The sequence below is a fragment of the Callospermophilus lateralis genome, chromosome 5 (assembly GCF_048772815.1).
Source record: "Callospermophilus lateralis isolate mCalLat2 chromosome 5, mCalLat2.hap1, whole genome shotgun sequence".
NCBI classification, from domain to species: Eukaryota; Metazoa; Chordata; class Mammalia; order Rodentia; family Sciuridae; genus Callospermophilus; species Callospermophilus lateralis.
This window is the reverse complement of record NC_135309.1, coordinates 52,001,972-52,018,506: the sequence shown is the minus strand read 5'-3', so window position 1 is coordinate 52,018,506 and position 16,535 is coordinate 52,001,972. Positions and strand designations below refer to the sequence as shown.

Sequence of the window (16,535 nt, the reverse complement as noted above, 5' to 3'; positions counted from 1 at the left end):
CCATTTACTTATTTATTCAATCATTTATATCATTCTAGTCTATATTATACTTTGCTTTGTAGTCAAATACTATGTTATTTATTTATTTTTTCAAATTGTTCCATTTTGAGCATCAGGAGCTCTTTTTTTTTTACTTTTTTATTTATATATGACAGTGGAATGCATCATAATTCTTATTATACATATAGAGCACATTTTTCATGCCTCTAGTTGTATACAAAGTATATTCACACCAATTTGCATCTTCATACATGTACTTTGGATAATAATGATCATCACATTCCACCATCATTTTTAACCCCATGCCCCCTCCCTTCCCCTCCAACCCCTCTGCCCTATCTAGAGTTTGTCTATTCCTCCCATGCTCCCTCTCCCTATTCCACTATGAATCAGTCTCCTTATATCAAGGAAAACATTCGGCATTTGGTGTTTTGGACTTGGCTAACTTCACTTAGCATTATCTTCTCTAACTCCATCCGTTTACCTGCAAATGCCATGATTTTATTCTCTTTTATCGCTGAGTAATATTCCATTGTGTATATATGCCACATTTTTTTTTTATCCATTCATCTATTGAAGGGCATCTAGGTTGGTTCCACAGTTTAGCTATTGTGAATTGTGCTGCTATAAACATTGATGTGACTGTGTCCCTGTAGTATGTTGTTTTTAAGTCCTTTATGTATAGACCAAGGAGAGGGATAGCTGAGTCAAATGGTGGTTCCATTCCCAATTTTCCAAGAAATCTCCATACTGCTTTCTATATTGGCTGCACCAATTTGCAGTCAGAGCATCTGGAACTCTTTAAGATGGGCTTCTGTGACCATTTGGTATGCCCCATTGTTTTGTTTTTTTGAGTATTTTCTTGCTGTCCAGTCATAAAGATCTGGGCAGTTATGTTCAAGCTGATATAGTACAGAATGTAGTTATTATTGAAATTAAATCCTTGCCAAAAAAATTCAGTTTATCTAAACACAAATTTATGTTTTTCATAATTCTATTATATAGATTGATATTATTTTATTGGATAAGTAAACCTATGAACATATCTACATAGAATAAAAACATATCTACATACATTAAAAAGATACACTTACATTATGCTAAGTGCTGATATATCAGAGAAATTTTTACCTCTTATTAAACTGTGGTCTGTAGTAAAAGATTTATGAAAATTATATGTAAAGTTATAAATCAAATGTTCATAATTAAAAAACTTTTTATTATTTTAGTTATAGATGGACACATTACCTTTATTTTTATTTATTTATTCTTATGTGGTACTGAGCTCAAACCCAGGGCCTCATGTGTGTTAGGTAAGCACTCTACCACTGAGCTACAATCCAGACCATAGTTTTTTTTTGTAGTACTGGGAATAGAAACCAGGGCCTTATGCATACTAAGCAAGTTTTCTACCATTGAGCTCTAGCCTCAGCCCCTGCCTCATTATAAATGTTTTAAAAGTGTGTTTAAGTAAAAAATCTATGTCTCCATTAATTTTTTTCATTAAAGGAAAACAAAGTGTTGCGGACAGTTCCTCTCCTAGCAGCATGCCTCCCCCAGGACAAGTGTAAAGTAAAGATTGGTCGTCGCTTTAGTGAAGAAAGGTAAATGAATTTTAGGGCAATTTAAGATGTTTCTTTTCTACACAGATCTTTCTTTGGGAGGGTTAAAATTATGCCCTTGGCAATTGGATAGAAAAGTCTAGACGGAGAAGAGTAGTGAAGATTGGGAGGCTGGTAGAATTGTGGCTAATGAATCAGTAGAGTACACAAAACTGTGAGACACTTAACCTATACTTTATGAACTAATTAGTATTTTTATTTGATTAGATAAATAACTAGGTAGAGAGGAACTTTTATAAGGAATTCAATAAATATCATAAAACTTTTGTTTTCCCCACAGGTAATAAAGATAATTTAAATATTTTTTTTTTAGAGATGTTGAACTTTCAACTGTCTGCCGGAAGTCTAGTACATTAATATTATATCCAGGGGCTGAAGCTACAGATTTGGAAGAATTTATATTAGATTCTCCTGTTTATCCTTCTACAATCATCATCATTGATGGTACATGGAGCCAGGCTAAGGATATTTTCTATAAAAATTCCTTGTTCCGACTTCCTAAACAGGTAAAACTAGTGTTTTGACAGGAAATAAATACAAATGTATAATTATGTATATTATTTATATTTTCTGTGAAGCAATACATACATTTTAATATATTAATTTAGTGGCATTTATGTGTGTTAATCTAGAGGAGAGTGGTAGAATTGATTACATGTGCTTTGTGTATTTGAATACATTTATGTGTGTGTATATATGCATGTATATATACATATATATGATTCCAAATTTGTCATCCCTTTTCAATTCCTATAGTCATATAGGAATATAGGCATTTGCTATATTAAGAGTCTCGTATAATGACACATACCTGTAATCCCAGCAATTTGGGCTGCTGAGATAGGAGGATTGCAAGTTTGAGGCCAGCCTGGCAGTTTAGTGAGACCCTGTTTCTAAACAAAAAGGGTTAGGGATAAAGGTTAGTGGCCTAGGGCTTGGCTAGCATGCATGGGGCCCTAGATTTGATCCTCATTACTAGGGGAAAAAAAAAGTCTCTTAGACATTTAATCAGAGAAGTATTCCAGGATTATTTTTATGTATATATAATGTTTTTCATTAAGATTATACTTAAATACTTTAATTTACTCACTAAATTACCTAGTTCTCATTAGGAATGATTGAATTTTTTAACAGTGCTATTGTATTTTTTTATACTTTTATTTTATTTATTTTTTTGTGGTGCTGAGGATTAAACCCAGTGCCTCACATGTGCTAGGCAAGCACTCTACCACTGAGCCATAACAGCAGCCCAGGAATGACTAAATTTTTTAACAAAATACTTTTTGTTACTCATTATTATAATCACATGGTTTATTCTTTAATTTTTTGATGTAATTATTTATGATGATATATTTTCTAATATTGAGCCATTCAATTGTTCTTGGAATGAACTCTTTTGAGTTCATACTTTTTTGTGGTAATTATTCAAGCTTTTTACTTGTATTTGGATCTGTTTTTTTAATAACTCTTATATTTCTCTAAGGAATTCTGTTTTTCTTCTAAGTTAGTACATTAGTTGCTGTATACTAACATATATTCTTAAATAATTATTTTAATTTCTCTGGAATTTGTTTTTTGTTTTTAATCACACACACATACACTTGTGTGCCCACACATACGAATAATTTTTCCATGAAGAGTTAGGAGAGGTTTCTTTATTTTTTGAGTTTTAAAAAGTGTAAGATTTCGGCTGGGGTTGTGGCTCAGTGTTAGAGCTCTTGCCTAGCACATGTGAGGCACTGGGTTCCATCCTCAGCACCAAATAAATAAAAATAAAATAAAATAAAGTTATTATGTTCATCTACAATTAAAAAATAAAATAAAAAGTAAGATTTTAGATAGTTTATAATGGCTACTTTATTTTCATTTCATTATTTTTTTTCTTTTTTTATTTGTTCCTTTTAGATATATATGACGGTAGAGAGTATTTTGACATGTATACATGGAGTATAACTTTTTCTAATTAGGATTCTGTTCTTGTGGTTTAACATGATGGGAATTACACTGATGGTATATTCATACATGAATGTAGGAAAGTTATGCCTGATTCATTCCACTGTCTTTCCTGTTGTTATTCTCCCCTCCCTTCCCTTCATTCCCCTTCATTTAATCCACTGAACTTCTCTTCTCCTCATACCCTTTGTTGTTAACATTTGTATATCAGACAGAACATTTAGCCTTTGGTTTTTTCGGATTGGCTTATTATTAATTTCTATCTTGGTCAGTTTTATTTTTAATTTTTAGTTTTATTTTTAATTGGCACAAAATAATTGTACATATTTATGTATTACATGTGATGTATTGATACATGTATACATTATGTAATATTTAAACCAAGGTATTTAGCATATCCTTTACCTCAAACATTTGTTATTTATTTGTGGTGAGAACATTCAAATCATTGTTATAGCTATTTTGAAATATACCATTTATTATTGTTGATTATTATTATTATTATTATTATTATTTTTTTTAAAGAGAGAGAGAGAGAGATTTTAATATTTATTTTTTAGTTATCGGCGGACACAACATCTTTGTTTGTATGTGGTGCTGAGGATCGAACCCGGGTCGCACACATGCCAGGCGAGCGCGCTACCACTTGAGCCACATCCCCAGCCCCTTATTGTTGATTATTGTGCAATAAAGACCAGAATGTATTTCTGCTAACTGTAAATTTATTCATTGACATCTCTTCTCCCTCCTTCCATCTCTCTTTTCTTCCCCAGTCTCTGGTAACCACTACTTTACTGTTTGCTTCTATGAGATCAGCTGTTTTTAGATTCCATAGAGGAGTGTGATCATGTGGTATTTTCTCTCTGTGCCTGGCTTATATTGCTTATTTACCATGATTTCCACGTTCATTCATGTTGCTGCAAATTACACAATTTTGTTCTTTTTTTTAATGGCTGAACAGTAACCCAAGAAACACACACACACACACACACACACACACACCCCATTTTCTTTATCCATTCATCTAATGATGGACTCTTTTATTACTTCCATATTTTGGCTATTATGAATAGTACTGCAGTGAACCTGGGAGTACAGATAACTTTCCAACATACAGATTTCCTTTCCTTTGGTTATAATAGGTAGTGGTGGTATTGCTGGATCACATGATAATTCTAATTTTAGTCTTTTGCAGAGCCTCCATACTGTTTTCCATAATGGCTCTAGTAATTACATTTCCACCTAGTGTATAGGAGTAGCCTTCCCCCCATATACATACCAACATTTGTTACTTTTTGTCTTTTTGATAATAACCATTCTAATTGAGGTGAGGTTATATCTGTTGTGATTTGCTGTTCTCCAATTAGTGATCTTGGGCTTTTTTTCATGTACTTATTGTTCATTTGTACATCTTCTTTTCATAAATGTTATTTGGGAATTTTGACTGGATTCTTTTTTTTTCCCCATGGAGTTGCTTAGTTTCCTTATATACTCTGGATATTAACTCCTTTTGTTAGATGCACCATTTGCAAATATTGTTTCTTATTCTATAGGTTATTTCTTCACTCTGTTGTTTCCTTTGATGTACAAAAACTTTTCAGTTTGATGTAATCCTATTTGTCTATTTTTGCCTCTGTTTGTGCTTTTGAAATCTTATTCAGAAAATCTTTGTCCAGACCAATTTTGTGAAACATTTCCCCTGTTTTCATCTAGTAGTAGTTTTATAATTTTGGATCTTATATTTAAGTCTTTAATTCATTTTGAATTGCTTTTTGTATATGGCAAGAGATAGGGCATATTTTTATTCTTAATTTATAGGATGTACAGTTTTCCCAGCATCATTTAAGATTTGAACTTCAGGTACTGCTGTGGTCTGAATTTTGATTCTAACACACTCATAAGTTGGAATCCCAACTCCCAATGCGATAGCATTTGGACATGGGGCTTTTGTGAGATAGTTAGGTCGTGAGCATGGAGCCCTCATGATGGAATTAGTGCCCTTAAAATAAGAGACACAAAATATATATCTCTTTACCCTGTCCCTCTCTTTCTCTTTTCCATAAGAGGATACAACAAGAAGACTTCATCTGCAAACTAGAAAGACAGCTCTCACTAGGACCTGGAGCATACTGGTACCCCAATCAGATTTTCCAGCCTCCAGCACTGTGAGAAATAAATGTCTGTTGTTTAAGCCATCCAACTTTTTCTTTTTTTGGTGGTGGTTTTGGGGCCTGAACATGAGGTGCTTCACCAATGAGCTATATATATCCCCATCCCTTTTTATTTTGAAACCGGATCTCACTAAGTTGCCCAGGCTGGCCTCAAACTCAAGATCCTCCTGCCTCCCAAGCAATTGGTATTTCAGGCATGTGCCTACCTCCAGCAAATCTGATCTTTTTATAATAACTAAGTTCCTTTGTTAAAGTTTCTAGTTCCTTCTTTAATGATAAAGAGAAGGAAGGCTGTAATATTTCTTCTTAGTTTAACTTTTCATTGCATCCTATCATTTTGGGTTGTACTGTTTTATCTATAGCATTGAAATAATTTATTATCTTGATTTCTTTTCATCTGTGGATTGTCAATGAGTTCTTGATCACCAAGTGTAATAATATTTTTTCTTTTATTTTTATTTCTGATTTTTAGAAATTATGATCAAGAACTTTGGATGCAGTATTTTGAATAAGTTTATGATTTCTGTGTGGAAAAATACATGATAGATTTTTGTTCATGTTCTATGAATATAAAAATATATAGTCTCTAGTCAATAAATATTTCATTATTGTTTTTAATTTTATTAACTGCATTTTATGCATTCTTTTTGGTATACTTGAGCTGTATGTATATGGTGAAAAAATATGAATGAAAAACTTCAGTCCTTATGTGTTTTTAATGATGTTATCTTTGAATTCCCAGTAGTTTTCATCTGCTCTGCTATTGGTGCATACAAGCTATGCACTTAGTGAATAACAATGAAACCCTGACTTCTGAAGTTTTTATCTCAAGTTCTTTGATTCCCTTTGACCAAAATGCTGACATAGTTTTCAGATAATACTTAAGTAAGTTCTAAACAGTTTTAGAAAGTAGCTGCTGAACTGAGTGCTTTGAATGGGCCAGTCCCAATTCCAAGTGCTTTATATATATTAATTCATTTGCTGTTTCTTCAGATCCTATGAACTAATATCTGTTGAGGAACATAGATAACAGCTGAGAAAACTGAGACACAGAGATCTTAAACTTACTTTTTATTTATTTTGTTTCTCTTTTATAGCTGCATTGTAAACTGGCTTAGTTTAGACCAAGGCTTGTGTTCTTAACCATACAAAGTTGTAAACTTTTATGTTGAAATAACTTGAAACTTACAGAAAAGTTTCAAGAATAGTAAATACCCTTGAATGTCAATGACAGACTGTATATAGAACAGCAGTCTTATAAGATTGTATCAGCCTAGTGACATCATGGCTGTCTTAAGTGCGTTCTTTGATGTTTATGCCGTGTTTACATTGATTTTTTTTCTGTACTGAGGATTGAATGTAGTGCCTTGTGCATGCTAGGCAGGAGCTCACCACTGGGAATCTCACATATGCCAGCCTTCACACAGTGTTTATAAACAAAATAGTCTAATGATTAATTTTTCAGAGTGAATTCCTATTGGTTAAGTGATGTATGAATGTATATAAAAATAGATAAATTGAGCTGAAAAAGGTATTGGTTTTTGAAGTAAGTGTAGACTTATTTTTAGACATCGATACAATTGTAAAATGATAATGATAATTGTTAGGGTTTTTACAGTGAGTTCTGAACTATCTTGTGTAACACTTAAAATTAGTTCATTTTAAGCATTGTCTAAGTTTTGAAACATTACTCATTTATATGTGATGATTTTTATTGTATGACAATATTCAGTTCATTAGTAGCCCTGTTTTCCAATTTTTTTGGAATAAAAATTAATTTATTTTATTACATAATAGACATTGTTAGGGCCCTGCTTTAATAGACACAAATAAGTAAAAAAAAAAGACTATTTCATGTGTAATTGACAGAAATTCAACTTTAACTAACTGAAACATGAAAGGAAGTATTATATAGGTCATATACCTGGGAAATTCCAAGTAGCTAGAAATGTCTCAAGCTGTGCTAGATCTGGTTATCAAACAGCTCTGTTTTTGAGGTTTGCTTTCTTTTGTGTTAATCTGTTTTTCTCTTATGAATGGACTTCTCACCTTATATTGGAAGTTGTCTGTAGGATGCAGCAGATGAATCCTGTTTTAATTTGGCCTAATCCAAAGATGATTTCTCTTTCCCACAGTAGAATCCTGGATGTCCCTGCAGTTAGGGTTGATGGAGAATGATATTAACAGAACTGCCTGAATTAGGAAGTTTCTCAGAGTACATGAGCTGTTGTTATCAGAAAGGTGACTTAAACAGGTGTCTGGGCAGACAACAGACTCTCTAGATACTATAGTCTGCTACATATTGTTTATTTGAAATCAAGGTATATGCTTATACATTCCTTGGTTGAATTAAAGTTAGTGCTCCATATAAATTTTAAAATAATTATTTTATAGTGTTACAAAGCAAGAAATAAAATGAATTTTTGTCTGATTTTTCAAAATTTATAAACATTGTAGTAAAAATCAATTAGATTTTATTCCTAAATGCGATTTGTTATCTTTTTATCCCATTTTCTTTTTTTTTTTTTTAAACAGCAAAGAGGTGTTTATTGCGAGCTAGCTCCATCTTCCGCGCACCCACACAGCAAATAAAGAGTTCCTAAAATTAGGGGGGGAATGAAGCCAGAAATAGATAGATAGTGTAGATAGGTAAATTGAGTCAGTTTGGATGAATCTAAGAGGCCAATTTTGAGCGAGTCTGGGAAGTTGAAGATGGTCCCCTGAGGATTACTTTTTACCCAGATGTAGAGTCTGCCCAAATAGGTCCCAACTGAGTGAACCATGACTGGTTCCCAAGTTTCCAGACAAAGGGGGAAATGAAAAACCAGCCTCTACCTCAAAGCAAAGCCTGTCCAAGGAAGGGACATCACCTTTGTCCTTGGAAAGACCCACAGAGCACTCCTAGGCTCATTCTGACCCTGCATAGTTGTTTATCTACAAATAACAGGAGAGATCTGCTGCGCCAGCCGTCCCTGACTTTTTATCCCATTTTCAATACACAAATAACCTTACATCTATTTTTTCATAGATTGGTCTTAGCTGTTGCTCTTAATTTAATTGACTCATTTGTTTCCATAATAGGATAAAAATTTTGCTCCAAATACATAAGTGAAAAATGTTGGAAAGAAAACAAAAATTAGCATCAAATATTAAAGTCCAGAGTGTTGTTCTTGTTTTAGGGGAGGGGATTGAACTGAGGGTCTTGGGCATGCTGGGCAAATGCTGTACCACTGAGGGATATGGCTCAGTGGTCAAGTGTCCCTGAGTTCAATCCCCAGTACCCCCAAAAAAAAGGTATTTTGAATTTTATCTTCTTTAGCATCAAAAAATGATATCACATGATTTCATTAATTACTGAACTGAGTTTTATCTTCTTTAGCATCAAAAAATGATATCACATGATTTCATTAATTACTGAACTGTGTATTTCAATAAAAGTGCCAATTCAAGAAATATTATGGTTTTATATACTAATAGGTTTTATCGGCCAATTTATATCTATATTCACTGAACTCTTAACTATATCAAGGAATAAGGCAAACAATTTATACTGTCTTAAATGGTCGAGCCATATCCCCAGCACTATTTTGTATTTTTTGTTAGAAACAGGGTCTCACTGAGTTGCTTGGTGCCTTACTTTTTGCTGAGGCTGGCTTTGAACTCGTGATACTCTCGCCTCAGCCTCCCAAGCCGCTGTGATTATAGGCCTGTGCCACTGCACCCAGCTCAAAATATATTTTAAATTTAAAAATATCTTCTGAGACTTAGAAGGATGTACATTTGCTTGACTTATTATTTACTTTTTGAATTTTTTTAATATTTATTTTTCAGTTTTGGCAGACATAACATCTTTATTTTATTTGTATGTGATGCTGAGGATTGAACCCAGCGCCGTGCGCATGCCAGGTGAGCGCACTACCACTTGAGCCACATCCCCAGCCCACTTATTATTTTTTAAATATATTTTTTTAGTTGTAGATGGACATAATACCTTTATTTTATTTATTTATTTTTACATGGTGCTGAGTATCGATCCCAGTGTTTCACATGTGCTAGGTGAGGGCTCTACCCCTGAGTCACAACCACAGCCCAGCTTAACTTGTTTTTTGAAGCAAAGTAAAAGTAATTAATCTCTGCTATCCTTCTAGATAGCATTCCACTGCCTGCCCCATACCTTTAGGTGTTGAGTTACAAGTATGTTATGTTTGCTTTTAACTTTTTTCCTGTATTCATGTGTACTGTATCAACATATATTAACAGATAGAGGATCTTTGATTTATTTCTTGAAATAAAAAAAACCAAGAAATAAGATGATAATGCAATGTAAATTTATTCCCATTTTCCTTTCCATGGAAGTGTTTCTCCAGATGGATGCATATAGCTCTGTCTTAGTTGGCTTTTAGTCCTTTTGGGTTGCTGTGACTAGACTGGATGGTTTAAACAACAGAAATTCATTTCTCACAGTTCTAGTGGCTTGGAAATTCAGATCCAGATGCCAGTTAATTTGGTTTCTGGTGAAGGCTCTCTTTCTGACTTGCACGTGTCCTTGAATGGAAAAGAAAGAGAACTCTGGTGTTTCTTTTTCTAATTAAGCCCTATGAGATAAAGCCCCACCCTTAACACCTCATTTAATCTTTATTACCTCTACACAGGCCCTGTCTCCAAGTAAGGTCACATTGTGGATTAGGACTTAATGAATTTTGGAAGGATCTTATTCAGTCCACAGAAATATCTGATTTACATTTCATAATATTCTATAACATGAATCTACCTAGTGGATTAAGTTATCAGTGATTTTCCTAAAGAGATGTATGTTTGTGTTTTCTCAAATAGTATAGATTATAAATTATAAATCTCCCTCTGATGAAATAAACACTTTTGACATTTGTCCTCAGTCAAGATTTACTGTGATATTTATTTTTATAGGATACTATCCTAAAAGTAAGATTATAAAATCAAAAGGAATACACATTTAAACTTTCAAGTAAGGGATATTATGAATATTTGCTGGTTTGATGAGTAATTGATAGCTCATTAATGGAATTTTCATTTCCATTCTTTTACTGAGGCTGAAGACCTTTTTAGTCTTACACACTGTGTTAGCCTTTCATCATTGTGACCAAAACACCTGACCAGAACAACTTAAACAAGGAAAAATTTATTCTGAGCTCATGATTTCACAGGTTCAGTCTGTGGTTTGCATACTCTATCCATTTGGGCCTGAGGTGAGGTAGAACATAATGGCAGAAAAGTTTGACAGAGGACATCTGCTTACTTCATGGCAGCTAGGAAGCACAAAGAGAAAGGAGGATCCAGGGAATAATATATAATTTCTGAAGGCATGCCCCAGTGGCATACTTCCTTTAACTATTGCCTGCCTGTCTGCACTTACCACCCAGTTAGTCCTTTCTAATTACTAATCCATCAAATGGCTTAATCCACTGGTTAGGTTACAGCTCTCACACCTCTTGTATTAACATAGGAGCTTTTGGGGAACACCTCGTATCCAAACCATAAGACAGACTATTTATATTTCTTCTGTGAATCATTTAGTTATATATTTTGCCAATTTTTTTTGATGGTTAGGAAGGGTTTATTTATCATTTTTACCAGTTTATAGCCCTCTTTCAAAGAAGATAAACCATTTTCTCATCTCATGCATTTCATATACTTTGTCTTATAAAGGTTAAAGTCCTTTGACTTTGTTTCTAGTTTATTTTGTCCTGTAGAAATAATTTAAATATATGTGGTTAGATTTTTCAGTTTACTTCTTTATGGGGACTGGCATTTCTCTCTTACTTAGTTCTTCCACATCCAAAATTTACATTAATATTTTCCTAATTTTTTAATTTTTAGTTTTTCATTTTTATGTACATTTTGATGTTAAACCATCTATAATATATCTGCTAAATGATATGAAGTATGTGGTACTGTTATTAAAGACTTTCATGTGAGGAAGATGAGATTTCAAATAGTTGAGGAATGTTATTAATTAAATGCTGTTAGGACAATTGTGGTACTTTTTGGAAAAAATAGATTTGTACTTGACATGATATTTGGGAATAAATTGCTAATGGGTTCATGTTCATAGCAGCACAATTCACAATAGCTAGACTGGAACCAACCCAGATGCCCTTCAATAGATGAATGGATAAAAAAAATGTGGCATTTATAAACAATGGAATATTACTCAGCACTAAAAAATAACAAGATCATGGCATTTGCAGGGAAATGGATGGCATTAGAGCAGATTATGCTAAGTGAAGATAGCCAATCCCTAAAAAACAAATGCAGAATGTCTTCTTTGATATAAGCGGCAGGCGGGGGGGGGGGGGGGGACTCAAAACAGAGAAGGGAGGAAGAGCATGAGAAGAAGATTACCATTAAATAGGGACGAGAGGTGTGTGGGAATGGGAGAGAGAAGGGGAATTGCAGGGAAGATGGTAGGAGACCCTCATTGTTATGCAAAATTACATATAAGATGGTGTGAGGGGGAAGAGAGAGAGAGAAACGTGTCATAGTAGATTGGGTAGAAAGAGGGGAGGGGAGGGAAGGGGCGGATAGGAAGGGCAGCACAAAACAATAGACACTAGTATGGCCCTATGTATAAACGTGGCTGTATAAACAATATGATCCTGCAATCTGTACACGTGGAAAAATAAGATTAAGATTACGTACCCCATTTGAATCAAATGTATGATATGTCAAGATCATTGTAATGTTTTGAGCAACTAATAAAAAAATTAAAAAAAATTGCTAATGGGTTCAAGAGTACAATGTCTTTTAATATGATGAAATAATTAACAATTAGATAGTTATCAAATGAGTGGGAAAAGATAGTAGTTTAATTAATTATAGTAATTCAATTTAATATTAGATTTAAAAATCATGGTCTTGAGTGGTGGTTTTTAAGCTCCCTGAGTCTTAGACATGTTGAGAAAACCATTCCAAGCTGCCTTTTAGGATAAGTATAAAGTGGGGATTTATTGTTGGGGCTCCTTGTTTCCTACCATCATTTCAAACAGTATAGCTTCAAATAAATATAATTCCATTGTTTGTTAGAGACTTAAATTACATGAGAATATGTTCAACAGAGGCAAAGCATACTATGAGATGATCTTTAGTTGAATATAAGTATAGATGCTGTAAGAAAAAAAAAACAGGAATGATAAAAACATAAAATTTTAAATAGTGATGTAGTTACCATCAATAATGCTATTATCATCTTCTGGGAATTCCCTTTTGGTGGATTTTGTATATGAAACTTAGAGCTTAAAGTCTAATTTAAAGTTTAACTCTCCAGTATTTGGAAACAGCCCACTGTGTGTGTGTGTGTGTGTGTGTGTGTGTGTGTGTATTATAATTCATTTTCAGGTCTTTTTGAGCACAAAGCACTGGCCCCTCCCTTTAAGGTCATTTGGATGTTGTATGTTTTGCAAGTTGGAGATGATGTTTTGACCCAGTATCATTTACTTGCATTCTAAAGGTGATATACTTAAAAGATTCTTGTCATTTATTTTCACTTTAAGGGTTTTAAAACCCATAGCCATTTTCTTATATTTCATAGGTTGTCCATGCCTTCTTCCTCACATTGACAATTTGTTTACATCCTACAGGATAAGAGGAATAGATGTGCCAGCAGTTCCTGTATAACCTCTGAGATTCATAGTTTTGGAGTTCCTCTTCTTTCAGGCTCCTTCTACATGAGCACATGACCTCTGCTTTCATTGAGTTGCTCCATAGTGTGTTGGAGGAACTGATAGAAGATGTTTTGTGAGTAATTATAAATCTCTCTGTGATCTAGAAACCCATGTTTTCTGTCAGGATAATTAAATAAATATAAATTGTGAGTACTTTATCCAGTCTTTTTAGTAGTCAGACAAATTATCTTTACTGAGCCGGGACAGGGAGGCCGCTCTAGGGGAGCACGTGGCGCGCTGTTTGCCTGCTCCCGGGGCTGCTGGGATAGTGGCGGTGTCCCACGGCCTCCTGCCGCCCTCGGGCAGGGAGGCCAGCGGAGGTGGGGCCGCGGTCGCCCCTGAGAGGCGCCCCGCGGTGGTGGCCCAGCCTCTCCTTTCCTCGCACAGCCAGGCGGCCCCTGCTCTAGGCCCCTGTCGCCCTGGCCGCGGTTTCCGAGTTGCTGCAGCAGCAGGAGGAGGACCGTAACAAGCTGAGGTCTGTGTCTGTGGACCTGAATGTTGATCCCTCACTTCAGATTGACATACCTGATGCACTCAGTGAGAGAGAGAAGGTCAAGTTTACAGTGCACACCAAGACTACACTGCCCACTTTTCAGAGCCCAGAGTTTTCTGTTACAAGGCAACATGAAGACTTCGTATGGCTACATGATACGCTTATTGAAACCACAGACTATGCTGGGCTTATTATTCCCCCTGCTCCTACAAAACCAGATTTTGATGGTCCTCGAGAAAAGATGCAGAAACTGGGAGAGGGTGAAGGGTCTATGACCAAAGAAGAGTTTGCAAAGATGAAGCAAGAACTGGAAGCTGAATATCTCGCTGTCTTTAAGAAGACTGTGTCCTCTCATGAAGTATTTCTTCAGCGGCTTTCTTCTCATCCTGTTCTCAGTAAAGATCGAAACTTTCATGTTTTCCTGGAATATGATCAGGATCTAAGTGTTAGGCGGAAAAATACCAAAGAAATGTTTGGTGGCTTCTTTAAAAGTGTGGTGAAAAGTGCTGATGAAGTTCTTTTTTTCTGGAGTTAAGGAAGTAGCGGACTTCTTTGAGCAAGAGAAGAACTTCCTTATTAACTATTACAACAGGATCAAGGATTCCTGTGCTGAAGCTGACAGAATGACCAGATCTCACAAAAATGTTGCTGATGACTATATTCACACTGTGGCCTCCTTGCAGAGCCTGGCTTCAGAAGAACCCACAGTCATCAAAAAATACCTATTAAAGGTTGCTGAACTGTTTGAAAAACTTAGGAAAGTGGAGGGTCGTGTCTCATCAGATGAAGATTTAAAGCTGACAGAGCTTCTCCGATACTACATGCTCAATATAGAGGCTGCAAAGGATCTCTTATACAGACGCTCCAAAGCCCTCATTGACTGTGAGAACTCAAACAAAGCTCTGGATAAGGCCCGGTTAAAAAGCAAAGATGTCAAAGTGGCTGAGGCACACCAACAGGAATGTTGCCAGAAATTTGAACAGCTTTCTGAATCTGCAAAAGAAGAACTTATAAATTTCAAACGGAAGAGAGTGGCAGCGTTTAGAAAAAACCTAATTGAGATGTCTGAACTGGAAATAAAGCATGCCAGAAACAGTGTCTCCCTCTTGCAGAGCTGTATTGACTTATTCAGAACAACTTATCTATCTGCCTTTTCGCTGAAGGAAACAAATGTGAAAACTGCATCACTTGCACTTAAATCATTACCATAGAATATGATTAGCTTTGAATTTAGTTTAAAATTATGTGAATAAAAAAATATTTTGATTTCTAAAAATCTTAACACTTAACCATGTTGGTTTAAAAATATTTTTATTGCATGCAACTTGGATATAACTAATCTTTTCCTTATGCGTTTAATATCTCAGAGTGGGCAGAATCTAAATACTGGATTCTCCTGTAGTTTGTCTTCAGGTACTTAAGAAAGGGTGTGGAAGACATGTGCCTTCTGGAAATATGTAGAAGCAATCACCAGGCTCATGTCTTGTCACCCCGATTCATGTGCTCATGTCCCTACAGACTGATCTGTCAGGGAGGTGCCAGTTCAACAAATGATAATAGCTACTTGTTACAGCTAACAGACATTCCATTCCTTCATTAGGGTTTTTTTTTTTTTTTCCTCGTTACTTTCATGTTCTTGAGTCACCTAAAGTGTTTGTATAATAACAAGGACAAAAAAGATCTCATTTATCTTTTTAAAAACCCTTTGCAGTTCCGTTTTTATAGTTGGGATATAAATATTTGAGGGGAGAGAAGTATGTAGGGGTATATATAGAAATAAACAGTATGGCCTGCTTAAAGATGGCTACACAAGAAAGATGTAAGCTCTTTCCCTGATGTTGGGGGAATGTGTTTGGGCTTTTGTTTTTTTATAAAGTATGCAATAAAATAATAAATCATAAAAAAATTATCTTTACTTATCAGGTCAGAGCCCCCTGTGAGTAAGATTTTGGCAAGTGAGAGGAAGGGCCCTTATGTGAAATCTCCATTTTTAAGGTATGGGTGAGTGGTGGCAAATATGTCTTGCTTTTGAGAATGACAGAAGCAGTTGCAATGGTAGTTTCTCACTGATTTCTCACTGTCATATTCTTGATGCAAGAGTGACATTGGCATTGGAGACAGTAGTAGTTACAGTAACCTTGGGTTCCTGGCATTTGATAATAACAGAGAAAATATAATGTCTACATCATGCCATTTCTGTGGTGGCCTTGGGTATTTGCTTCTGCAAGTTTAACTTTGAGTCTGTCTTTCTAATTCTCTCAATGATGTTTGAATTGTCTAGTGGTTTGTAATAAGATCTGGTTCTGTCAGATTGGTTGGTGTTTTATAAATAAGAAATCTGATTGATACTGTTGTCATCTTTTGGTGGTGAGATTGTCCATTTGATGTTTCTTGCCTTTTAAAGTTTTCCAGACAGCTTCAGTGAGTAGTACATACTTGTGTATTTAGGAAAAGAATGAAAAGACTACAAGGATTCCTAACATTTGTGCTAATTTGTGGAGAATCTCAATAATTAATAGATTAATCACTGAAATGACTTTTATTCTTGCATTTAAACATAGCTGTACTTATTTTAATAAGTCTTTAATGCAACTCA

At 34.8% G+C, this 16,535-nt stretch overlaps 1 protein-coding gene and 1 pseudogene across 1 annotated transcript in view; both read left to right on the top strand.

The window, feature by feature from the left end:
• Window positions 1–16,535, top strand: part of Dtwd2 (DTW motif tRNA-uridine aminocarboxypropyltransferase 2) — a 125,280-nt gene that overhangs the window by 27,860 nt on the left and 80,885 nt on the right. Inside the window, exons 3-4 of the mRNA XM_076855884.1 lie at window positions 1,510–1,604; window positions 1,936–2,128. Coding sequence (XP_076711999.1) covers window positions 1,510–1,604; window positions 1,936–2,128 — 288 coding nt within the window. The remainder of the gene's footprint in view (window positions 1–1,509; window positions 1,605–1,935; window positions 2,129–16,535) is intronic.
• LOC143399165 (sorting nexin-5 pseudogene) lies at window positions 14,099–15,177 on the top strand (annotated as a pseudogene).